Below are 27,947 nucleotides of genomic sequence, written 5' to 3' on the forward strand. Positions count from 1 at the left end.
AGAGCCCTTATCGCAGTTTGTAGCCGCTTCTCACGCGATCTCTGGAGGCGCACAGGCTCTTCCCGCCCCCCCCGAGGGGAGCCGTGGCTGCCCCGCACCCCTTCCCCGGGGCCGCCAGCTGGGAGCCGGTCAGCCCGGGGGACCTGAACTGGGACTGAAGCTGGTCTCCTCTCCGGCCCTTCATCTCCGAGGTTCATCCAGGCTCTGGGGGGAGCGATTTCATGACCTGCTCCACCCCTGCTCCCCCCGCCCAGGCAGCTCCGGGCGGTCACACGAGAGGGGAGCGGGGGGGAATGAGCCGCGGCGGCGGCAGCAGGAGGAGGAGGAGGAGGAGGAGGAGGAGGAGGAGGAGGAGGAGGAGGAGGAGGAGGAGGAGGAGGAGGGAAAGAGGGAGGGAGGGCAGGAGGGAGGGAGCGGAGGAGGGAGGGAACCGGGCAGGTGACACCGCACTAGGTTGCTCCGGCTCGGCGGGCGCGGGGCCGGCGGCGGCAGCAGCAGCAGCAGCAGCAGCGCGGTCACCATGCACGTCAATGGCAAGGTGGCCCTGGTCACCGGCGGGGCGCAGGGCATCGGCAGGGCGTTCGTCCAGGCGCTGCTGGTCAAGGGCGCGAAGGTGAGCCCCGACAGCCGCCCCTCCTCCCGCCGGCAGCCGCGAGCGGCAGCCCCCGGGGCTCGGCTCGGCTCGGCTCGGCTCGGCTCCGTTCGGTTCGGCTCGGCTCGGTTCGGCTCGGCTCGGCTCGGCTCGGCGGGGCAGCCGGCCGTCTGTCCGTCTGACCGGGCGGCGCTCAGCCTCTCCCTCTCCCCCTCCTTCCCTCCCTTCCTCCCCGCTCAGGTAGCGCTGCTGGACCGCAACTCCGAGGCCGGGCAGGAGAGCAAGGCGGCCCTGGACGAGCAGTTCGAAGCGCAGCGGACCGTCTTCATCCAGTGCGACGTTACGGACCAGGAGCAGCTGAGAGGTAGGAGGGAAACTGTCAGCGCTGTGCTCCGGCTTAACATGCAGCAACCTGAAAGGGCCCGGGCTGCTGCCCCAATAAGTCTGCAATTAAGGTTTCTGGAGGACAGCCTACTCCCGATCGCTTTCCGACAGTGACTCAAAAAGGGTTTGTTTTTGAACCTGCAGATGTGAAATGTTACTACCAGCATGCATGTATTTCGCCGTGTTGCTTGGCACATTGTAAAGAAAAGCCAAAGAAATCATTTCCATTGAGTGCTGTGTGGGATATTTTTGCATAAAAGCCTCTGCAGAAGATAATTGTTATTTTATGAGTAATATATATAAACTTTAAAGCATGGACTTGTTTTTTATGAGGCTTCAGTACAGACTCCAAGCTGCATTCCCTCGTCACAGGAGTAATAAATTCTGCTCTAGGTTGCACTGCTCTTTCCATACAGCACACTGACTTTTCAACGTGTGTTGCTGTAGCTGAAAGCAGAATTGGCAAAAGGTGGCACGGTGCTTTATCATGGTGTTAAATGTGAGTTGATAACATTTCACACACATTTTTCAGATGCAGGGAATGGCAAGGACCTTCCCTCATGTATGATTTGCCCTTATGTTTTCACTTAGTGAGGAAATTGTCTTCCCTACTGAGTTCTTAAGAGTATCACAGAATGTTGATGTACCCTTCACAATATTTCATAACGGGCACATCACTTCATCCAAGTTTGATTATTAAGTGATACACTCATAGGTAGTTACTCAGATTCAGACTTTGATATCACTTTTATCAGCGCCTTTACCCCAGATTAATTTGTGTCAGGCTAGATGTGAACATTTTTAGTTCTGCTTTTGTTCACTGCGCTTCACTGGCCACTTTCTCAACAGCAGTGATAGAGCATATCCATTCCTCTTTCACAAAACGTTGCAGCTAGTCCAGAATTCAGCACTATTGTTCACTGCTAATTTAATTTGGATTATGCCTAATTCCAAAGTTTTAAATTGTCTGTGTGTAAGAAAGATGCTGGACTTTAAATTTGAGATCTGCTCTAATTGGCAAACAAAGTTTTTATCAGCTAGGTTGATTATTGACTTCTTCTCCACGTGGGAGGAGTAATCTAGGAGCAAGAAAAAGCATCCTACGGGTAGGAATAGCATGTGCTGCAGCATGGGTGTTACCTCAGTGTGCTTTCGCACCCGTGATTCGCGCCCGTGATTCCTCTTCTCTAGTGCCAGGCTAGTGCAGGACCAACAGGATGTGCACTGGGAACTGGAGGGAGCAGGACAGGGCAGTGAGGGAGGTTTTGGAACCAAGTCAGCAGGAAAAGAGCAATCAGGGTAGGATCAGAATGGGCTCTCACCAGGAGCAAGAGCAAGATTAGCTGGCTGCTGCTTATGCCTCTCTGACACTGCATTATTCCTGCTGCAGGTTTCTTAGCATAAACTTGCAATCATGTCTTACAATCTTCGGGGTTTTGGGGGTATTTTTTAGTGATTTTATTGATTGGGGGTTTTTTTATTGCTTTATTTTCCTATTTTTTTTCACTTGTAATTGCAAGATGCCACTTAATAAACTTAGATTAATTTAACTCCTGGTGTTTAAAGCTTTTAGTGGATGCATCAAGTTCTGTACTTGCCTTTTATGTTAAAGGTCATGTGCATGAATGAAGTTCCTTCTTATTTAAACTTTAGCCCTTTCGGTATGAAGCAAGTCACAGTACTAGAACTCATATCTGTAGGTACATAATGCTTATGGGTAGGAAATCAGCTGCTTCCTCTACATTCAAGTCTTGCCTGTGTTTTTTTTCTCCGGTGGCTCTTTCACACAGTCCCCACAAAAATCTTCTATCTTGACCCACTTTTGAAAAACCACCAAACTTTTACTTTTGCTTTCCATGAATATTTAGGAAGGTCACATATAACTGGAGTTTCTATTAATTTCCACTGGTTTTCTTACCTCACTTCTCAAATATATCCTCCTCTTTAATTTTAATTCATTCAGTGTTTCATATGATCATCTGCTTTAAATTTTTATGATTCCATAAGCACTAACTAGTGCTCAATGTAAAGACAAAATTATTGTACAATTCTAAAAGGGAAGAACAAGTCAGTTTACACTGATGTGTGGGTGATAACTTCACTAAGAATTTATAATGAGATTCTACTTTATCGACTTTATGTGGATAGGTAATAGAGGGGATTACTGTAGGCAGGTAAACTTTTATCAGCAATATTCCAAATTTTGTAATCATTTTTTATTTTAACATAGATATGCAAACAGCTGAAAATCATTTGGCTCTTTTCTCAATGTGTAAACTATAACACTACAATTAGTCAAGACTCTGTAAATTTAACAAATAATTGGCACAAGTACTATTATCCATGGTGGTTTTTGAAGGCAAAAGATTCCATTGAGAATGAGGTTGATGAAAGATACGATTCAGAGAAGGCTTACAAGGGAATCAGAGAGCCAGTTTCCAAAATTTGGAAGCTGGTTGAGGACACAAATCATATTATTTTACAAATTGAAAATAATCAGTTCTGCCTTTTATAAAGCCAGTGGTTTTCATTTGCCCTTCCTGATGCAGGATTGGAAAGATAAGTGATTGAAGAGTTGAGAAACCAGAAATGAATTAACAACGAACATAACAAAAGCCAAAGAGGCAGACAGCAAAAATAGAGGCTTTAGTAATATTAAAATATTCTAATACAGATTAAAAATATTAGAACAATCTATACAATAAAGGCAGTTGGACAAAGAAATCCTTTCCCATCAGCTGCCCAACTCTTGTTCTGATGACAAGATGATGACTATGACGAACCTACAGCATTCAAGGAAAGAAAAGGCTGTAACAGTACCAACCACCTGGTGCAGGAAAAGATAACTTTTTAAACCCCTGCAACTGCTGCAAAAAGGGTAGAGGTCTCAAAGCTGTTTCTATGCTCCTGATTGACACTAATAGCCAAAGACTAAAATTCAGAGAATTAAGATGGTTCTGGGATCACCTTTTAGTGAAGTGTTTTTATTAAGGCCTGTCAAACATAATTTCAGTATATGTGGATTTTTAGTCAGTCCCCAAACGATATTTTTTGAAACAATATGGGTGTGTGTGGGTGTGTGTGTGTGTGTGTCTTGTCTTACCTAATAAATATTTAGTGATGAGGAACAACATTTGGTGGATAAAACAAACAAGCTATATATACATGTCAGATAATGTCCGCAGTCATGGAAAATCTTAGTCTGGAAAGAACATCTGGAGGTCATCTCATCCAACTATCCTGTCAAAGCAGAGCCAGCCTAGATGCATGTGCTCATCACTATGACATAATCATGTTTTTCCATACACATCTTTTATTCATATTTTAGTTTAAACACTGTCACCTGGGAGAACACAATGTCATTGTGGAAGTTTCCCAGTTCTTTATTTTGAAATTCTTTGGACGAAGGTCACTATTTTCATCAACAGAAGGAAGAAGTTTTGAATTTGAGAAACACATTATTAAAGTTACCTGACAAGTAGGATGTATAACAATTTATTTATAAATGGATAAATTTAAACAAGAACTATCATGAATTATTTGTAGTTGAAAGATTCATATTAGTTACATCACTGGAAAAGGATTGCATTCTTAGGTTAGATTCAGACTCCACCAGCAAAATTGTGAACACACAAAGCTTTTATTTTTCATTTAGAATAGATGGTACCAAATCTTGAATTCACTAGCTATATCAAACTGTTATAAAACAAGCTATGGATGTTTAATTTATATAATTAGGGTGCCAAACATCCTATCTAATACAAAATGTATGGGTGCTAAGAACTTGAATCAGCTCATGTTATCAGGCATTATAAGACTGAATGAAAAAGTGACTATGGTATCTTAATCCTTTCAGTTTTCTTCAATATATTTAATATTAATGAATGTTTAGATAAACAATTTAATTGCATATTACTCATTAGTGGTTAAGAGAACAGTGAAGAAATTTTGGTAGACTAATAAAATGTTAATTTGTATGCATTCATTACATTTTTATATCTTACTTTCCGTAAGTACTAAGAAATTTCACCCTTGGATCTTACCATAGGTGCTTTCAAAAAAGTAATTGAACGTTTTGGAAGGCTGGATATTGTGGTTAATAATGCTGGAGTGAACAATGAGAAGGACTGGGAAAGCACTATACAAATTAACTTGGTAAGCATTATCTCCTTTCACACATTCATACTTCAGTACCTAATGCTGAAGTACGCTTAACAGCCCTTGGCTTGTACAGATTGCGCCATATGATGGAACATTAATTATTGGATTGGTAAGCACAGCTATTGAAACAATAACCATGTAACTGCATATGTAGTAACCAATAATTGTAGAGGTACTCAGGCTAACACCAGACAATATTCTTTCTATAAAACCAAGTGAAATCCCAGGTATCTGTAACAATTTAGTGCCCAAAGCAGTAGACCTGCATCTACAGGAGGCCAATCTGTTTATATGAATGTTTTAGAATATTGTAGTTATTTGTGAGACTCAGCTGGCCTGCATTAGAGAATAAGTTGCCATTAGCTGATTTTTCAAGAAAGTTGTTCAACCAAGAGCTCTGCATTTTCTTCAGCAATGAAGCAAGCGTACAATCTGAGCTTTTAATATGTGCCATTTCACCCTCACTGATAGAAGCGCACCACTTAAGCGCACTTACTTGCTAAAATCCAGTACATTCAATGAGTGTGTGAAATTTATTTTCAAACAGATTATTACCATTTCTTTGATATTATCTGGTATCTCATCAGGTAAGACCACAATATCTGTTTCTCAGTTTAAATTTTTTTAATTTAGGCTACACTGCTAGGAGATCTAAGCTCCACAGGAAAGACCAACTTTGTAGGTTAATAGAATTCTGACCAGCTTGTATTCTACCACCTGTGAAGTTCTAACTCGAAGATGATTCAGCAAGCCACCCCTGTGACCAAAATGTGACAAAGTGTTATAAACTAGATCTTCAAAGAAAGTAGCAAAAGGCAGCTTGGAAGAGTGCAGCATGGAGTTTTTTCCAATCAGTCATTTGGAATTCTTCAATGCAACAAGAAAGCTCAGGATAAGAAAATTAGAAGTTTGCTTTTGTCAAAAGTTTTAAGGACAAAGTTACCTGAGTCTTTGAATCCTAATGCCTCCATGAAAACAAACTAACAAAAAAACCCCAGGGAAAGTAACACAAGCTATATATGAGACAAGTTATAGAAAAATTAATGGGAAAATATGTATTTGAAAAAAAAAAAAAAGTTAGATTTAATAATACTTTTTCTTGATCTTCTGTATCTATCCAGGGCAAATTTACTTATTCTTGGAAGGGACTAGACTGAGATTACAGAGTAAAATTTCCATACTAAGAGGAATATGTTTGTTCAATTTCCTTTGACTTTTCAGTACAACTTCTTTAATATTTAACTGCACATATTTCTTCCTCCCCCCTTTCATTTCTAAAATATTCTGACAAATGTCAGGAAACTTTGTATTGTGAAGTAACAGGATTGTGACATCCTTGGTGCTATGCAACATCAATATCCCTTAGCATAGATCACTTGAATTTGAAAGAGGCTTTACCAGTGTTCTAGATGACTTATTTCTCTTTATTTTTGTGCCTGGCTTAACACAGGATATAAGTTACTGTAGGCATCCACCCACATGTCAGATTTTCAAGCACAGAGTGTTAGTCATCACCAGAAAAATTGAAGTCCATGTGGGGAATACATTTGTTTGTGATTCAACTTTACATTTCGCTCAAAAAATTGAGGCATTTATGATCAGCAAATTTTGAAGGTATTTAATGTCCAGATAAATATCCTAACCTAAGAGTGAGGTCCAAAAAACTTTTCAATGCAAGGGTTTCAAACAGTAGGCATTGAGAACCTCCTCCTTTTATTCTGTTTGTCTTACCACCAGTGATTGGGCTGAAGCAGACCACAGGTGGGTTTGAAACATCTCAAGCAGCAGAGAAACTGGAATCAAAGTCTTAGAAATCTATATGCTTAACTATCAAGCTACTGCTCCTAAACATTAAAAAAAAAGGGGGGGGGGGGGGGGGGAGGAAGATTATATAGTTTATACATTGTTGTATAGGTAAATTCACCATAAATGTCTTAATGACTTATTTATAGTTGAAAGTAAAAAATTTCATCAATACATGCTGGTGACTGGAGTAAGAACATCTAAAATAATCAAGCAGAGTAGAATTACAGCCATGTGGGTTAAATCAAGGACACTCTAAGATCCAAATATCCTCATTTATCTTTTGATTTGAATATTCTTACCCTGTCTAACCTTGAGTCAAATAACTAGCTTATTTCCATAGGGCATTTCTATCTAGTTACTGTAATTTCCATAAGCCAAGATATAACGTTGTATTTTTTGCTTTTTAACTATAATGATGTAAGAATAACAGCTGCTGCATTTAATATGTTATATTGGTTGGTTCCATAAAACTTTTTTTTGCTTCTTGTAGAGAAAGGAGCAAAATATGTATTAAATAGATGATTTTAAAATGTCTCTCTTTCCCTAGTGTAAGACATTTTAAGTATCCTTTGTATTATCACTAAAAACAAGAATAACTTCTATGGCCACACATTTTGATACACATTTTGCATATATTTTCTATTTTAAAAGGGGGGGGGAAGGGGGGAAACCTTCTACATGTCAATCTTCATCTCAGTGATATTATTTATCTATTGATACAACAAATATTCCCTGCCCCAGTTTAAAGTACAAAGTACAAAATTAGAGCAGTACAGAGCAAGATAAATCAGAACAAACACATATGGGGTGTGTTCTTTATGGCTAAAACAGTTCACAGAACCAGTTGGTTGTCAGGAACGTTTTTAGACAAGTGCAAGGAAGTTCCCTGATAGCATGGCTTGAGAAAGCATGAGGAACAGAAAAGAAGAAGCAGGTTTAAAGAGTGGGACTTAACTTAGAAGGAAAAAGAGGGAAAAAACCACAGTTCCTACTTATATCCATTACAGTTTCCTGAGAGTGAGAAAAGACAACTTAATAAAGATGGAGGAGGAAAAAGAGTATCAAACGCTAATGAGAGATTTCTGTTGCAGTGTTTTCCACCATTTTACTGTACTTTGTGCTAAACATCCACCTTTTCATTGCTTTATTAATATTTCTATTAACTTTTTTAGTTAAGTATTCCAGCAATGCCATCCATTCCTCACCTCAGAACTCCAAAGCTGATAATATTGACTTGATCAATATCAGCTTGATCAATAACAGCTTCAACCACTCATACCCATACAAATGTACACTCTCGTTGTTATGGTATATTAAAAAAAGTTCTCATCAACCATACAGGAATTCATGTTAAGTAGATATTACCAGTGTCATTGCAACAGTCCATCACACACACCCATACCCATTCACAGAAGAACACAAGGACATATGGCACATACATTATTATCAAAAGTCCTACCTCCAGTCTTTCAGCATGACAAGAACAGTGTTTGCTGCATTCAACTTTATCAGAACTTAGGCCTAAAGAATCCAGAAATTTTATAATCTGACTTTTATCTGTTCAAGTCCCTAAAGAAAATAAAACACCCATGTTTTATGAGCCTTGAACATATATGTTAGTTAAACACAATTTGGTGTTCTAAGAAGCTTCCTTAATTTTCTCTTCTGTTGATGATGTAGGCTTTCTGGAACCACTGTAATTATAGTGGCTACTATAATTACAGTATCTTTTCTCTTTACAAATGCATTTAGCACCTTTTATACAAAGACAATCCCCAAATTTACTTGGAGGTTCCTTTTTTATGCTGGTATATGAGTTTTCTGAAAACTGACATAGGCTGCAGTATACAGTTAAATGTAGCAGTACTGGTATTACATATGCTTACATCTTAAATATTACCTGAATCAAAAGTACAGAAGCACTTTACAATATTTTTATTATCTTATAGTTTTCTTATGCCAATAAATTAATTATTTTGTAGGTAAACTTAAACCAATTCCCCAAATGGAATTTGACAGCAAAATCACAATTATCTCCTGTTTATGTGATGATTTTGCACATGTTAATAATTTATTCTGGCAAAACTTTACATTTCAGGCCATAGCTTTGGCATGGCAAAAAAACCCGCAGTCATATGGGATCCAATTATTTAAACGTTGCCCAGAGAGAAGTAGAATTCAAATATACATGTAAAATTTGTCCAGGTACATGACAATCTCATCCTTCATTACTAGGCAAAATGTGGCAGTACCCAACAATTCCAAGATTTTACATTTTTCATTAGTTTACATAATTTATTTCCATAATTTAAAAAGGTGACAAGTTTTTATGAATTTAGAAAAGTCCTTTTAATAAATGAAGTCTACTTAACTCAGGGGTTGTCCCTGCAAAATATTTAGAATGGTATTACAGAGAAGAGAAAGCAACACTATATATGTGTGGCTCTGTTCAATATAGCTCATCATGAAATAAAGGTACCAGCAACTAGTAAACCTTGCAAAATCAGTTATTTGCTCATCAGTAAGGAGTTGTTCCTCAAAAGCCCAATTAATGTCCTGTCAGGAACCAGAAGGGTAACTAGACAAACTTCAGTAGTGATTCATTTTAATTATTTTGGGGACAAAGACTTCACGATTATCACAAGGCTGTTCCTTTCTGCAAGCCATAAAAGGAATCCCTTGGGAGTATGCTGCAACCTTTATCTGGTCCATGCACCTTGCTCTCCTTTCCCAGTGTACCACGAGAAATGACAAGGACTGAACTTTCATCCCAAAATAATGTAACCCGGATGCATAGACAGTTTCAGCCACCGAGAGTTACCACCAGGTCCCACAGTACAGAGGCAAGCACTGTTTCTTAATGCCACCAACACAGAAACTAAACAAAACGAACGGTGTTATCTGTAGAAGATAAAATGGCATAGGTAACTAGTTTACCAAGCTTGCATTCTAAGACAACCAGAAATACACTAACTCTGTTGTTCAATGGCTTAGTTGCTTATTCTTCAGCATAATTTTATGTCAGAAAGAGGACTAAGTGCCTAGGGAGAGATGTGGCCACCAAAAAGTGAGAAGTAGCACTTACCTTGAAAACATGGCATGAGGGTCAATCCTCTAAGTGCATGGAGCAGCCTGGAAGTATAATTATTTTTCTTGCTCATATTACACAAGGAAGGACACAGACTTACCTTAATTGCACAGTAAGTCAATGAACTTGTTAGCTTACTGTTTTAATGTATGTTTACAGTAACCAATATTGAAGTATAATGAAAAGTAAATTTCTTTGAACTAAGAAACACTTAAGCCCAGCTATTTAAAATGCAATATTATTCCTATGTCCTTCAGGAATGCATATGGGGAAAAAAAAAAGTAAAGTGCACAGTAAAAAACTAAAAAATAGTGTTTCAATCCCACATTGTACAAAAGCTACCAGTTTCTAGCAAATGAACAAATCTTACTGCACATACCTTTCTCCTTTCTTCCTCTCCCTCCCTAGGTTTCTTGTTATCCATAGTTTGAGCTGGAAATTCGAACTCAAGAGCCTGCAATTTCATTTCATATAGCAAGTAAACTGACTTATACATAGGAATGCCAAGGGACTTGCATGTTTGCTACAACTTGTCTGCTTCCTAGAAAATCTACGTTAAAAACAAAATCAGTCCCACCTCCCTGTCTAGCAGCAAAATGTTAAAATTTTCCATGGATATCACTAGCAGCACTTAGTTTAAGACTTTTGAAGTTTGTTTTACGCAGTTCATAAATTACTTTGAAATGTTTCCTTATAGATAGCCATCAATTTACAACATCACAGTATGAAAGGCAAATGATCTTGGGTCAGATTCCAGCTCTGTGCTAACCTGCTTTATGAAACCACAAGTCAATGGCTCTTTCAACTAGGTTAGCTCAGAAACCTACATAAAATTCTAGGACTGATTACTGATTACCATTTTGTTCTCTCAAAGGGATTAATATTGCCTTTTCACCTTGATAAAAATGGGGTAGTCATCTTCAGCACTGAAGGAATGAAGATATAGTTTCTCAGCATAAAGTATTAGCATGCATAAGGATAAAACAGAAGAATCAGACAAGACGTGGTAAGGGAAATACTACTAAATACGATTAAGAAACTATGTCACTTGGAACACCTGCCTTGAAACACTAGAAAAAAACACCGAGTACTAAATTATTTTCAAAGCAACTGTCACTTGCAAAGGATGATAATTAATGATGTTCTGGGCACCATCACTGAAGAACACTTTTTTTTTTTTTTTTTTTTTTTTTTTTAATATAGAACAAGCTAAAATGAAATGCAAAGTATGAAAATTGATTTACAGATGTAATGTTGGAATACAAGAACATTGTACAACACTGGCTAACATTGGTTCCTAACACCAGAAAAAAATTCATTAGGTCTCTATTGAAGACTTGGAGTCTTACTTGAATGAGTTTCAATATGTGATTTCTTTTAGAACAATGCAATTAAAACTTTACAGCCATGGGATAGATAGACATGTTGAGTCATATATTTTGTAAGTTTTGTTTCTGATTTTGACACTGATACCTAAATTGACATTTAATGATTTGTTAAATAAGTTACCGATTACTGATATGATACTTCCAAAAGCAACTGCAAATGTTTTGAGTATTTGCACAATTATTTTGCGAAGTTTACCATGCTGTGTTAGATACTAAGTTTTGGGTTTGTTACTGTATGGTGCTTCAGAATGTCTGATCTCTTCTAATTTAAATCTGTAAATTATGGAAGCTAATACTAGGAAGTATTCCCACACTCACCATAATAACCTAATCGTAAAGAATCCTAAATTTCCTATTGGCAGTTGAGGAGTAAAATTGCCTCTCTTGGGAGGACCCTCAGATCTGTAGTGCACCTTGATGTCCATCTTCATTATGTGCTACAGTAAAACACCTTGTTTTGGTAAGAAAAAACCAGCAGTATCACATGCTTTTCAACAGCTAGGAGGACAGCTGCTTAGTTGTTTTCTGATTTTAATGATACCAGTTTTCAGTAGCCAGCAGCAAAAAATTTAAGTGAAAGTCAGCTGTCCCAATTTTCACTTTAGCTGCATTTAATTGCAAATTTGACTCCTTTCCTACTCTTTGTTCTTGACATGTTTATGGACAACACCCATGCAGCTAAATACAATTGTAATAAAAAGGAATTGTAAGAACTTCAACTCTAAAATGCCACATGCTTTCTTGTAGAAAGTTAAGTCTCCTAGCATATTTTCATCTTAAAACAAGTCAGACAATTTTTTTTTTAGTTAGGTAATTTTAAATTTAACTTTCCCATAATTTCTATTTGTAATAGACAAGCCATAAATTATTGTTGGTTAAAAGCATGAGATTAAATTATTATTCTTAAAAGTATACATGGAGAACTACGCAGTCTGAAGACACCTTTAGTTTCTTTCAGTTTATTGAAAGGCAAATTACAGGCATTTTTCATCATATCCCAAACCCAGGAAACTGAGTGGCACGAAATACAGCATTCTTTGCCTGTCTTACCTTCTATTGTGTGTTACATGGTATAGTTAAATAATAGCTGATGAGTTTTCTTCTAGAATTCAGACTAAGTATTCGGACAACAAATAGGAATCTAAAGTCACATTTTATATGAGAGGAGGCCTGAGGCTGCAATTAGTGCACTTGCAAAAATAGTTTCATAGCAAAAAAACCCCAATATGCTATTGTTCTTTGGAAAACAATAGTCCAAAGACTATGGTCCTTTGGAAAACCTCTTTCCCATTTGAGAGTTTGGTGCCCAGATACAAGACCCAGGTTCACTTTATCAACTCAGCTGGATGAACAGGCTCAACTGGAAAGTGGCACTAAGACTTCTAAGCAAACATTGTATGACTTTTGTACTCCAGTAAATTCAGCCACTGCTGTTCTTCCTTGAAGAACTATTGAGAGGACTTTCTCTCCCAGGGAGAGGGGAATTCTGACAAGAGAATGGGAGATCTTTCACACAATGCCTTTCATCTGAAATGCCATCTGCAGAGTGTGCAGACAGCTAGGTTCTTCTCACCCTGTACATTTGGTTCGGAGTTTATCTCCAGAATAATTATGTTACCAGCCCGAACATCAGAAATAGCCATGTCACCTGAGATCAACCACACTTGATGAGAAGGTTTTTGCAAGGATAACAGCAGGTGTAAGGGCACTATCCAAATGAAAGTCTGCGTTTATTCTGAAGACAGCCTGTCACAATACCTACATAAAAGGAGAAGGCTTCCCCAACCACTTGAAGAAATGTTAAGTTAATGGAGTCTAGAGAGCAAAACGAGCAGTACAGTGATTTTGATAGGAGAGTCAAGCTACCCGCTTTTTCCTTGTCTTGTAATTGTGGTTTGGCTGAGGTCTCATCTAACTCTATTATCGCTTTAAATGAGAAGGCTGGAGGAACAGAAAAATCCTTAAGGAGCCCCAAGGTACTTCCTTCTCCAAGCTGATTTATTTCCTCTAATCATCCTACATTTAATTCTCTTTTTCTGTTCAGCAGGCTGAGCCACAGCTCCAGGGCTTGATAGGGCCTGCACCTGCTCTCCATAGATAACATTAACCCCTTCCTTCTTAAAATGTCTTGTGTACAGCCTATCATCTGCATATATTAAAAAACACCACCTACCCTTAAATCCAAGTCTAATTTCAGTTGAGCTGCCAATTAATTTATGTTCAGAATAAGTATAATTTACAGCAACACTACCAGGCATTAATGAACTTGTTTTTCAATAAATACTTTAGAACTTACATGTGACAATCAACATTAAACAACACTAGATTACACTTATAAGGGCTCTGCTTTTTTCCAGGACATACAAGAAAAATCAGATTTAGTTTGATATTTTTCAAGCCACTGAAGATAGTTCTTTAGAAAGCTTCTGTTAAAACATTTAATTAATAACATTCTTTTGATATTAATCAAAACATTTTTAAAAGCATGTTACCTGAAACAAAACTGTCTAGGAGAGAAACAGAAGAAGGGGTTTATGGGAATTTTTTTAAAGAAAAATGTAAAATGTTATTTCAGATTTTTGAAATACTCATATTTTGTGATTTTTTACACTTTTCCAGGAAATAGGCACATTGAAAATCTATTAATGGTAGAAAATATCACATAAAGTACTGCAACTGTAGAAAATGAAAAGAGCTGATTCATTATCAAAATTCCAAAGCAAACTTGGTAATGACATTTCAAGTTCTTTTATCTCTGTCAATGGGCAACTTGACTTCATATTACTTGGAAAATGAACAAGCAATGTTAATAAAGCAGGAAATGCAGTCTTCCAAATCTGATTCCTGTTAAAACCAACAAGCATGAAGGATAACTGAAATTGAATTAGAAATTTTACTTTATGTTTTATAACATGTATGTCTAAAAATATCAGCTAATAAAAATGAAATGTAATACCCATCTTAAAATTATTCCAGTTTTGGTTTGGGTATTTAGATCATGGTAGAAAAATATGTAATGTTCTGATTTTAAATGCTTTTTCTTTCCAAGACAACAAGTCACTATTCATTAGGATTTGGGCATATGCAGAGTTAGGCATTTGTTCATTTTAAGTAAAAATTGTAGACCAGATGTGAACTGATTATGGGTAGATCTAAAAAAAAATCAGTAAATAATTGTGAAATTCATCACTGATGCAGTAATATTGCAACATTTTACTGAAGTTAGTACCTTCCACTAGGAGCAGTGTCTGCTGCCTTTCTATTATAACTTGTTAAAATATAAAGCGACTTACTCTCTATCAGAGACTCTCTGTCTTGATTCCTTCAGGGGGCTGATAACCCCAGGCTTGGTGTATCTTTAGGCATCTCAATTTAAATGTCTGAAGTTTGGTGAGAGGAATCCCAGCAGAATATCTGACTTTGGTAGGTATCAATAACAGATGTTAAGGAATAAAGATTATACAGGTCTCAGTAAAATTTTCTTCATCAAATTTCCTTCTTTAAAAAAACAAATAAAAAAAAAATCACATGCTACTATTATGCTAGCAACATTTCATATTTCTTAGTGCTTTTTTACCTTATCTGTATTTGTTTGTTTGGGCTATCTTACACTTGAGAGGAATGGTAAAACTCCAGTAACTTCAGTCAGAAAAGAGTACAAATTTTTAATATCCTGGGACCAGAAATATATCACATAAATTAATCCTAAAAAGTGTGAATTTCTCATGCCTTGAGCCAAATGGAGTTGTAAGCATTAGTGTTATTTTCAGATTCAGTCTGTACATTTGGGATTTGGATCAGTTCATCCACCACATATCCTTAAAGTATGTGTTTCATCTATAAATTATTTACTTATTCTTTATTTCATTTCCTTCACAGCTATTATTTCACATTGTAACATTTTAGTTTGTTTATTGATATCTTAATAAGAAAAATAATTTAGCTGCTATTATTTCTATCCATTGCCATTGTGCTTCTGAAGTTATTGAGCTGCATTCCTGTGGAATGTCTTCTGTGTTTCTAATCTTCAAAGTGTAAATAAAATAGTTTGTAAAGCAATACAGGTTCTAGAAACCACAACAAAAGCAAGTTTCATATTTTAGGGGCATAAAAAAAATATATTTTGAATACAATTAACCTTTTTCTCCCCTCTATCAGACATCTGTGATTAGAGGAACTTACCTTGGCCTAGAATACATGAGAAAAGGAAATGGAGGCGATGGAGGAGTAATCATTAATATCTCATCCTTGGCAGGTGAGAATATTTTGTGCATAAACACTTTCTACTCACTGGTTTGCTTCTAAAATTAATGGATTGGACTGATCAGTCATACTTTTTCTTCTTTCTTATGGCTCTTTCCTGTTTATTCCCACTTTGATCTGGTTTTCAACACAGGAACAGGAGTAATATCACAGGACCATTACTTTCATTTGGTTTTTTAAACTCAGTTCAATGAAAAAATCAGTAATTTTCCTAACCTATCCGTCTCATATTTAATAATCTCGAGCATGAAGTAAATAGGTTTCAATACTGCCACACATTGAAGAAGACCTAACTAGCCTCAATTCATTAGGCTTATTCAACACTATTCAATAACACTGCTGAATGAAAATGTTACATACACCACACTGTGTGTAAAAACCAAAGTCTAATTTATAGACCTAGTCTGAATTTAGGTTTACTTTAAATCTGATTATTTGTTATATTATAGAGTATTTATTGGGCATCAAATATGGAAAAGAAGATCATCTTTTGTCACAGAAAGCGAGGAAGCAGTATCAGGTCCTACATTCAACTCCATAGGAGCACAGCTGTAGGAATATTTAAGTTTAGACTGTATCTACTTTATTAATGAAGATTGTCACACACCAACTCTATATTCCAAGTCCTCTCAGATATGATCTACCTCTGCTTGAGAAGCCATAAAATTAATGCTCATGTTTCATTGAGCTTAAGCAAGCACATTGTCTGCTCACTACTTATCTATGCTATAGCTCTATTTCAATTTAATGGCATAAAAACAGAATTATATGGCTTGTAAGTCAGAGGTATTGCTGCTCAGTTGTGAGGCACAATTCTGCACCTTTTCCTGTAGGTACACTCAATGTTGCAGTGGCTGAGCTTACAGCAAAAAAGCACAACTGAAGGAGAAATGGTAAATAATGTTACCTGACACTCTTCTCAGAAAATTTGTGGGGAAGTATTTGCATTCTCTCTTGTTTGTTTGGTGAGTTTGTTCTCTCTTGCTACTGTCATACTGTCTGGGAAAAATAATACACATACTACATACTACATTTGGGTTGTCAGTGCTTTCTTTCATATCCATGCAGAATACCAAATGATAGTAATTTTATTCCAGGGTATTTCTAAGTGTTTTAAGAATGAAAAACTAGTAAGATGGCAGTAGCCATAGTTCCTCATTGTGGATAGGTGTGAAAGTTCTGAGTACTATTAAATTCTTCTGTAAACCTTGGCTCTTGTGATGGGAAGTCCAGTTCACCCTGTTGATATAATGCATGTGGATCTTGAGGATCTGACTTAATACATGCACATATCCCATACTGGTGAGGAGTTCTTTATTAAAAGTCTCCATGTACCTGTAAGTCAGCTCTTGCAATACTGCCTAACACATTGCCCGCTGATGTCAGTAAGTTTATCTCCGTTTGCTCAAATGGACATTGTATTGGGACCAAATTAACCCAAAGGAAATTGCTATTGCAGGACAAGAGTTCATGAACACAAGTAAAAGATTAAACATTTTCACAGCATGCAGTGCTTAAGAAAGGGCAGAGGTAGCAAGTGGTTTGAATCCTTTTCTAACTAGTCTCAAATGAATACAAAATGATTTTATGACCTAACAGCTTGGCTGTTCTCAATTTAAGAGCCTAAAAGTGCTGTTTAATATTTGATTAAAATTTGCATTTATTTGTTTACTTTCTTATCATTAACATTATGCCATAATATCTGTCAAAATCAAAGTGTTCTCTGTTTTGTTTGCTTTTACATGGCTTGTATTTAGCAATTGTTCCCAAGGTCATAAGGAAAAGCCCATTACAAAAACTGACATACCCAAAGTTTTATCATTTATTTATTTATTATTATTTGTATTTTGTAACTCTAATTCTCCTTTCCAGTCTGAAGGTCCAAGTCCTGCAGTTTATTCCATATATAAAAGGCAAACTGCCATTGGCTCATATAACATTCTCTTGTGTTTTCTCAGAGCTAGTTTCTGTTGATCATTAAACTTCTGAGTGGTTTTGATACACCCCTGTCCAAGTGCTCTGTAAGATTTTATCAGATATGCTTTGCAGACAGCAAATAGTCTTGTGTCTTGCTGAGCAGTGAGAAGAGTTATATTTAGTGCTTATATAACATTCAATAATATTTGTTTTACACACTGATTAGTTTCCAGTCCTTCACCATGGGAATTTTGTCAATTACATGAACTAGGGACAGAATAAAGCCTTACTGTTTTAAATTTCCAAACACCCATGGAACTATTTAAATGCTCCCTATGAAGTAAATGTTTAAAGTGTTCATTCAGCTGGATGAAAGCCAGAGCACCCACCCTGTCTTTTCAGTATTGAATCTTCCTTTCTTTAGTGTCTCCACAAGACAGGACTAAGTAAGAGAAGGAAAGAAATATGTGAGCACATGCAGCAAACTCCCAACTACTAACCCACTGCATCTCCAAGCTATAAAACTTTCTTAATTTTATGGGATTTGTGCATTCATATCAAGAGGAATAATGCCACTAAACAACTGAGATAATGGGAAATGTGTTTTACTGCCAACTTGCCCTCATAAAAGATAATGTCAAAGACTGCAGGTTTTTGCATTATAAAAGACTTAATTTCAAATTTAAAGAGTAAAATGGCCTAAAATTTATTCTGTGGGAAACTACATACATTAATTTTAATTTTGTTTAACAGAATAGATATAAGCAACAGAAAAAAGCATACAAAACTACATTTAACTCCTGAGATCATTTGCATGATTAAATTTAACATTGTCTCTTACATTTTGTTGGCTGATACCTATACACTTTCATTAAGTAAAGCGGGAAAGGGAATTCATGTGTGTGCGTGCACTTTTGTTTTTATAGCCTTCATACTTTCAAGAAGGTATTCTTTAAAACTGAATTTGTATCTGTCTGGATTCTAGTAGATTAAAAAAAAATAGAAATCAAGGTATTCATAGAGGGCTTAAAAACTAGTAAAATATTTAGCATTGGATCATGCTAGCTTTTTATGAGAGGTTGTTCTATGTGTACTGTATCTGGATACCTCTCTGTTGTACTACAATATCAGCAGTTTGATCGCACTCAACTTCAAGCACTCAGGCTCCACAAGCAGCCACTTTCTCCTCCTCCTATAGAAAACTTCAGCCAAAATAAGTACTTAAAGTAGCCTTCACAGCAAAAAGGCTTCTATAGGATCTGATCCTATATATATTACAAGAACAAAGCTAAGGATATGATTGACATCATTGAGTCAATGGCAAGACTTTATCACAGTGATACAGGGGAGAAAGGATGTAAACAGCTGCACAACTGGGGCCTTCATTTCAACATCATGAAAGAGATTCTGGTCCCTACCCTTTGTAAAAAGGAGCATGCTGAGCAGTATCCACAGGAATGAGGTCAGAAAATTTAGAAACTATTCCCTTGATACTGCAGTTCACTGTTAAAAATTTTCCTAGAAATGACACAGCTTAGAATTTTTGCTAGGATTTCTGTGCCTCCTTTGTTTTGATACAGATCACAGCGGTATAACTGACATAATGAAGGCGGTCTTGTACCTCTCCCTATTCTTAAGAATAGGGTATTATATAAAACTCTTGAATCAACCCTGTCATCACCCCGTAGGACCATCATGTCCCTAGCTCATTTCTCTAGTTACATATATCCGCTTCTTAAAAAGAGGCTTTGGCCTTCAAAGAGCATTGTAAGCATATTCCATAGTGTTTATTCAGCCTTTAGCCTAAGGGCAACAAAGGCGATTTCTGTAATGTGGTTTGGAAAGACATTTAATTTAAATAAATATGGCTAAATCTTGTGATGTTATTTATTTATAAGTATTCTATGTTTTGCAATAGACTTTGATAAGTGTATTTTATAAAAGAAACCTAATACAGCAAGGAAAACAAATTGCTTTTGCAATACTTTCCAGCACATAGGGAAGCATAATTTTCATTTACTTTTAAATAGGTTCCATCAGTTTTCCAAAACTTACCTTTCAGCATTTTCATATATCTCTCTGATAAACAGTGAAATATTTAGAATTTTGGGATGACACACAATATTGTGATTATCACATTAGTGAGAGAAAATTTTAATATTTTAATGGTATATTTAAATGTTTTAACAGTGAATATATTTGTCTAAAGTATAACTGGAAATAGAGATGCTTAATCACTGCATAATCATAGTTCAGAAGCAGTGCTTTCTGATGAACCCAAAGCACCCATGAGATCAACAGCCATGTTAGAAAACAGACTATGGCTCTTTGTTCTCTGTGCCACACTCATCCAAACATGAAGTACCCTCTTTCAAGAATTAATAAAGCTTAAAGTATCAAACAGAAATTACATTTGTCTCAAGCTGCATAACAGTGCACCCATGGATCAAATAGGGGACAGAAAGGTGATCTAAAAGCTAATAAATCTTGATTCAAAGAAAGAAAGACTTGTTCAGATCTCTGAGGGCAATATGTTCAGTGGGAAAGCATACTTGGGGAAAAATGCTTAATTCTGTATTCATCAAAGCTCTTCAGTGGACTGAAAGGAAATACCAGTTTCAACAGAGCTTTCTGATACAATTCAAGCTTGTTGATACAATCCTCCATCTCCAATACCAATTTATCAAGATATGTATATTGAAACTATTGACCGTGACAAATAAGCACTTATAGTGAGACGCCTGACACCATGTCTCAAACGGTAGAGTGGTCTTGACACTACAATAAGGGGACTGGAGTACAACCAAGGGCAAGGGCTGTCTCTGTCAGCCTGTCAGGAAATGAGAAAAATAAAATAGAGCACAGTTAACACTGGTGCACAGGATTCCTGCTGGTCTGCTTGAATTGGTTTTAGTAAAACAAAGAGCATATTCAGTCATCATGAAATCATTTGCAATTCACCAACTAGTTTTTAATGAAGATCATTTGAGGGGAGAAGGAAGTTCCCTGTCCCCTTTCATGCAACAGTTCAGTGATGTAGCAACCTCCAGAGTGAGGAAAATCTAGGCATAGGTGCTTCCCTTTTCAAAGAGAGATTGAGAGCCACGTGTATCACTTTCCAGGACTATATTGCCCCAACACCATCCATTTGAACACCTGCCTCTTCCTCCCACCATTATTTTGTGCATAATGTTCTCCAGTCTGCTTCACTGTGATATCACTTTGTATCAGATAATTAAATATTCATGGGAGCAACAATACAATCCAGATTTTCTAACAAATGAATGCCCTAACTAATATGCTATGAACACATCTTTGCTCACTGGTTGTATAAATATTCTGGCAGAGCAGGCTCAGTGTCACCCAGCAGCTCATCCCAAAATACTTGCTAGTGGAGTCCCTAGGACACACCGCTGACAGACAGAGGTTCAGCTCTTCCTGGGACAGGGCAGTGGCTCATAGCTGGAAATCCCACACGGTGGTTCTTAGTACTGAAATGAGGAACAAAAGTGAAGACAGGATTGTCATTGGTCTGGGTGAGGGATGTTAGGATTAGTCTTCATTGTTGCTGCTTTACCTGAAAGGGAGTCAATTGATTTGTTCTCAGTTCTCCACTTCAGCAAAAATAATTTTAGTTAGAAAAGAACTGGGTTTAATGCTTTGATTCAAAAAAAGAGTTATTTGTTCCTCCCCTCTGTCCTAATTATTCCTGCTGTCTTTTGATATTTAAATAAGTCTTTGAACCTTATTGCACTTCATTATTGTGAGCTGTGCCCTTCCTTTGTTTATTTCTTGACTTTGTTTCTCTTCCCTCTCAAGTAATAAGTAATTTGTCTTACTAAGTTTAAAAAATAAAATAAAATTTATCCTCTCTGTTTCCCAGTAGATTTTGTCTTCTGTATGTCTGTTAGCTGCAGCCTCACTGGGATTGTTTGCATTTTGGTTTTGTTTTCTTTTTTTTCTTTAAAACATGTAAAACTACTCAGGAGTTAAAAAAAAAATAATAATAATATTTCTAATGTATTAATATTCCAAAGTTTACGATTATTTGAAGAATGGTGATGATCACCAAAAGTCACCAGAGGAATATTAAGCCTGTGCTGTGATCACAACCCAGAGGAGACAAGACAAAAACCACTTTTCATAAAACAAGTTCTCAATCAGAAGCATAACACATTAATCCAAGCTAAGAAGATAAATACAAGTTTAAGAGAACAACCAGCCACAAGGTTACGTTCTTCATTTCCCACCACTGAACACTGCTAATAACAGTGTTGCTCTCACCAGATCACCAATAATAACATAATAAATAGCATTTAAACCAAGGTAAAACCTTAACAGTGTCAGGATTGTAATTCGAGCTTTATGCCATTTTAGAAAGTTTTTTTCTTCAAACACAATGGATTCCAGACCAAAGACCCTGTGCAAGTCTCTGGCACATATAATTTTTCAGGCAAATCCATACATAAAGCTAGGTGATGTATTCTTCGTCTCCACTGAGAGAGGTCACACCCTTTCTTGATTATATCACTTAAAGATATGAAATATGAAGAGTGAAAAAACATATCTGAGATACTAATTGGGATGATTTCCATTAGAATAAAACCTTAACACATTAAAATCAGTATCCAGTTTTACAATACCACATTGAGGAACACATACAAATTTTATCCTCTAACTTTAGGATGGGCTATGGTTTGCTATTCACAAGACCCTAGCTTTCAGTTGGAACTACAGCATCCATGTGGTCCTGTTCAGTTGTTGTTGTATAATGGAAATTGTTGGCACAGTGGGTAGAACTGTATATACACTCATGCTCTGTCATATCTTCTTGACTGGCTTTTTGACATCAAACTCAGTCTTATTAGAATTAAGTTCTTAATTTTCCTCTAAAACCTCTGTTCTCTCTTCTTTCTCTGCTATAAATAGTGACTTTATGCTCTCCTAATCCCACCATAAATGCCCACAGTGGTAGCAGTCATTTTTTATTTTGCTTCTCCTTTTCCTTACAGAAGATAGTAATCGTATTACCCAGGATTGTTACCTCTTTTTCCTGTTCCCTTCTATAAATCTTCATCCTGGCTTTTCATTCCAGAACAAGGCCCACTGTAGGATGTACCATACCATGAAATACTTTTCAGCCAGTCTAATTCAATCTAGGAAATATTTCAAAAAACTTCCCTATCCACACCTCTGCTTTCATTTCTTTCTGCTCACTATCTGAGGTCTTCATCTTATCATACCATTCAATGTTTACTCACTTATCTCTATACTCTTTCTGTACTGAGATCCTGTGTTCAGTTCTTAGTGCTTTTTTCATTTGCTTATTGAAAAATGGCTTCCTCTATTTCATTTAAAGCTCTTTAAAAAAACCCTATCACCTATGAAATATTACCATAGTAGTATTGAAAGTAAAATAATTTTTGCAGTGTCTCAGATGGTGCATCAGGTATGAATTACTTTGTTGATAGTTGCTCCTTTGATCAAAAACTAATATACAAGTTATAGTACTAACCACATCGTCAAATAAATAAGCAGTAACAACATTGCATGAGCAGATGTACTGGCTGACTTCACTTCAGTCAGCTGTACATCACACATTCTTATCTCTCACATTAGGGCTAGGGGAAAAGTTTTATCTGAGGCTGAGTTTTGTTACTATTCCACAGAAACAGCATAAGCAAGGGATTTAAGTTAAACATTGTATTTATGTTTTAATACATTACAAAGATAATATTAAATCAGTTACAGTAGTCAAAAAGGACTTTGCTATTTCCCTTACCTTTCTCACACTTCCTCCATGAAATCACTGTAAATGATTGCAGGTGTCCAGTTTACATATCAGCAGCTAGGGTGCCAGCAATCAAAGCTTATCTAAAATACTTTACGTACTTTAAATACTTTACAGATTCATAGAAGAAGGCTCAAAAATCTCATCCTTGGATGTTTTCTTCCAGATCCTGTCCTCTATAAGTCATACGTCATAGATAGTTTTCCTCTTAGAAGTTCTACTTTTTTATTACTCTTCTTTTGCCTCCTCATGTTTTTATCCATCTCATATATTTTCCCAGTCTACTTCAGATTACAAAATATAATTAGCAAATGTTTACTAATCTATTTTGTTATATCTCTATACATCCATCACTTAACCTATATGTGTGTTTAAGGTAATCACAAACAGGATTATCCAACATCTTTATTCAGCTACCTTTTTATTTTAAAGGACTCATGCCTGCTGCATTCCAACCTGTGTACTGTGCTACAAAGCATGGTGTAATTGGATTCACACGGTCAATAGCAGTAAGTATGTGTTTTTGAAAATAGTATCAGCAGCTCCATGGGAACATGCTAAGTTTCTCATGTTCCCTCTGTACTGTCACACAACTGGAACTAATTTTCTTAAAGCAAACAAAGTGGCTGAAGCAGTGGAGGTTACCCTTCTTTCACAAAAGGAATCCAAAGATGGAATAAGTAAAGCATGTGTCTGATAATGGACAATTTGAGGTTTTGGGAGCATGGAAGAAAGATACTGCAAAGTAATTTAAGGACAGTGTGAGGAGCCCAAAAGTCAAATTCTTATCCAAGCTTTAAAAATATTTTTTGTAACTCCATCCCAATCATTTAACATTTTGGTTTCCTTATTTCTAAGGCAGGTTGTTGACTTGTTAAATAATAAATAGGCACTAAAGTGTACAAAAGTGGACATGAACACAAAAATATTTACCATTATTAATTCTTACCAACTCTTAATATGCTGAAAATGCATTCAGGATGGGACATGTTAGATGTTTTATGACCATATAGTAAGTCTTAGCCTCTAACTCCAAAACTTTCTAGTTAAATTTAACAAGCAGTATGACAAAATAGCTTGGAGGAAGCAAATATGGTTACACTTCCATAGGCTAAGCTTAAATATAGTCTACTCATTTAAGATTTACAATATAATTTCCAGAATAAAGCACCTGAAATTATAATTTGGATAATTTATCTATATTTTACACCCTGAGCTTTAACTTCTTTTTTAGATTAAACTGAACAGATTAGTATGGATAAGTGTTGCATATAACATATCAGCCACAGCTTGAACCTGACACCTGATTTTCCATTTTTGTTTTCTCATGATAATATAAACTTTACCATCAAAGTTCAAAAATAAAGGGTCTGCTAGAAAACTAGAGCAAATGCTGTCTCTATGGAATATGAGAATGATGAGGAGAAAAAGAATAATAAATATAATGAATCACTGTATTTATCAGGAAAAACAGTATAGCCTATCATTGGGCAAGTATGATACAAAATACTAAGGGCTTCAGGTTCTTTTCTTCTCCAGACCAGAAGGACAGGCTACCGTATAATGAAAGTGACATGTGATTTACATAATACCAGAAAGGATTCCTGTTAAATATTAAAATAAATAGAACTCAGTGTTGAACAGTTATGGTTACTCTAGGATATATCATGTATAGTTCATAAGTTCTGTGCCATCATTAAGAAAGTTCATCCAGAATTCAACATATATCTGGCTGCTGATCAGACTTCTTTGCTACACACATGCGTTGGTAGCACCAGAAATGAAGAGTCCTACCGTTCCCAGAACAATTTGTGCTGCTTGCTTTCATCAGCTGAACTGCTTCCTGAAAAACTCCTGCCTCTTTCCTGGAGCTCACAGGGAAGAGCATCTCACATCTGTGGAGATGCTCAGTGACAGATTTGTCCCTTGGCAGGGACAACAGAGCACCTGGAAAGGTTTAGCATTACCATTCTAGGGGTAGAAATCAAATCCTATTTCTGTTGATGTGACAGAGGTCAGTACATTAGACTTAAACTTTGATTTGATTTCAGATAGTTTTCTTTTAATAAGAAAGTTCTTATAAGATTGGAAGCATTCATTTGGGAGAATTTTTTTTACTTAGTTTTGTTTATGAGAGTTATATCATCACCCTAAAATACTGTTAATGACATGCCAAGAGCACTAATAACAAAAATATTAGAAAAAAAAAAAAAACTGCATGGGAAGAAGAATGTTGATTTCTTGAATTGTCCTCTCAGCAAAACAGTATTTTTTATTTTCTAGTAATTTAGTCTGGTTACTTAGAGAAAATGTGCTTCAAACTTATTTGATGAAATGAAACAATCAGTAGTAAACAAATTTGCTTACTAGGTAAAGCTGAGAAATATTTAGTGGTAAATCTAATTCTTTGAAAATTTACTTACACAATACTGTTTTAAAATGTTGATGATGAATGGCTAAATTTTTCTCTTTTCCAGTTAGCAGCTAATATGGAAAACTACGGTGTGAGACTCAACACAATTTGTCCAGGATTTGTCAACACACCAATTCTTCAGTCAATAGATAAAGAAGAGAATATGGGACAATTTTATTCATATAAGGATGAGATCAAAAATATGATGCAGTTCTATGGTGTGATGGAGTAAGTCATGTCAGATACAGTGGTTTTTTACCCTTTATTAATGAAGAACAAGCACACACAATAGCACTTTCAGCAAAATTAAAATAAAAGGAAAATGCTGCCTCAGATAAAAGTCTATCATATACAAGTTCCTATACACAAGGAACAAATGGCAGATGCCTAAGGCTATTTTAAGAGTATCACCCACATAGTGATATTTCCCTTTATACATTCCCATTTCCCAGCAAAGTGCAAATCAAATTTCCAAGTTAAAGATGGTGGGTTATTTTTGAATAGCCCTTCGTGTTCTTCCATATGTCTGTTTAATCAAACTTGCTGTGAGATACAGGGCATATTATTTGTATTGAACTTCCACAAAATTTGCAAGTGAACCAAGGTAGAAATCAGACCAAGAACTGACAAAAACTGGACTAAGTTCGTAAGAGCACAGTAGCAATGATGGTGGATCAGATCAATGAGTTACCTAGCCCACTATGATATTGCCAACAAAGGTCAAAAGCAGACAGATAAGAAAGAGTGTGAGAACAAGACAAGCATAAAGTGATATTTTTTTAATACTTTCTTGGTATTGTAAAAATCAGCTGCTTAGATACTTCTGCACAAGGAAACTGTATGACAGTGTTGTTTCACCCACACTTTTTCATATGCAAAATTTATTGCACCTGTTGACCACAGCAAAGCGCATGTAACAAAATTCTCCTTACACTGATTTGTGTGTCAATCCTGCTACAGAAACAGGATAAATTAACTCCAAAGAGCTGCAGAGGATTGTGTAAGGATTACTTCTGTTCATTGTCCTGACAGAGAAAACTCTGATAGGAAACCCAGTGGCTCCTGGATGTCCACAGGGATTTAGCAATATCTAGAGTTAACAAATGATAATTTGTAAAGTTGCTGCTTTACACTGTATGTCCTGATTGAGGAGATTGAATTTCTTTCCTGAAACACTCATATCACCTCTGATTTTCTTGTAAATAAATTTGTTCAAATACCAGTTTGGTTAATTTTCAGAGTATTTATATTTAAATTGAGTTTCTTTATTTGTCCTTTTCACATGTTCTATGTATCATGATTCTGAAATAACAATTTTTTTTTTTCAGCCCGTCAATAATTGCTGAGGGACTGATAACAATAATTGAAGACGATACTCTAAACGGAGAAGTTATGAAGATTACAGCATCCCAAGGGATTCATTTTCAGCAATACAACCAATCACCTTTTACATCATCAAAGAGATAAATCATTGATTTATGCTAATTATTTTTGGCTTTTCTTAAATATAAAAAATTTTAAAGAGAGTAATTTTTGTGAAAAAATATTAGTGTTTATCCAGAGCAGTGACAGTGTTCAAACATTCACATCCTAATAACAAAGAGATGGACAAGTAAATCTGGTGTGGGAAGATGTTACCATCCTATTTTGATTCTAGAAACACTAATATTAGTATTTTTTCAGTAGAATAAACACAGTGCTCTGAAGATTTCTGATTATGTAGTAATAGGGGCCAGTTTTTTCCTTTGGATAGTTCTCATCTACATACTCCAAGCATATTTTGGTGGACCTGACTTGCTTTGTATAATTCTTTTCACTGTCGTAAGGATCTACTTATTTACATCTTGAATTCTTCAGACCAGGAATTCAGTTCAGGAATCTAGAACACAAATGTACCAATAAGGAGTTAAGCTTTTACTTTTTCTCATTTATATATGTAACCGAATACGTTGCATATCATACAAGAAAGTATAGATTTTTATCTTCTTGGATTTTAGCTATTTATAAAACAGTTCAGAATATTTTTGTTCTCTTTTATAGATTATATATATATATGAATTTTCTCTCTCTGTACATACAAGGATGAATACTTTGGCATTGACTGAAATGTCTGCTTATTAAATCTCATTTTTTAAACCTTTAAA

At 36.2% G+C, this 27,947-nt stretch overlaps 1 protein-coding gene across 1 annotated transcript; it reads left to right on the forward strand.

Moving 5' to 3' along the window:
* The first annotated feature begins 444 nt into the window (after positions 1-444).
* On the forward strand, positions 445-27,947 carry HPGD (15-hydroxyprostaglandin dehydrogenase). Its single transcript, XM_042808090.1, has 7 exons — positions 445-613; positions 833-956; positions 5,025-5,131; positions 15,578-15,674; positions 23,823-23,899; positions 25,868-26,031; positions 27,132-27,947. Exons 1-7 carry the CDS (start codon positions 521-523, stop codon positions 27,268-27,270), a joined length of 801 nt encoding a protein of 266 aa, XP_042664024.1. The 5' UTR covers positions 445-520; the 3' UTR covers positions 27,271-27,947.

Source organism: Tyto alba, unplaced genomic scaffold (genome assembly GCF_018691265.1).
Source record: "Tyto alba isolate M040663 unplaced genomic scaffold, T.alba_DEE_v4.0 Super-Scaffold_6, whole genome shotgun sequence".
In the NCBI taxonomy this organism is placed as follows: Eukaryota; Metazoa; Chordata; class Aves; order Strigiformes; family Tytonidae; genus Tyto; species Tyto alba.

Bases quoted from the DNA above. Each gene is read 5' to 3' on its own strand.
- HPGD (XM_042808090.1), top strand. From the start codon at position 521: ATGCACGTCAATGGCAAGGTGGCCCTGGTCACCGGCGGGGCGCAGGGC. The intron at 614-832 runs GTGAGCCCCGAC...CTCCCCGCTCAG, and splicing joins TGCTGGTCAAGGGCGCGAAG to GTAGCGCTGCTGGACCGCAA. The intron at 5,132-15,577 runs GTAAGCATTATC...CCCCTCTATCAG, and splicing joins GCACTATACAAATTAACTTG to ACATCTGTGATTAGAGGAAC.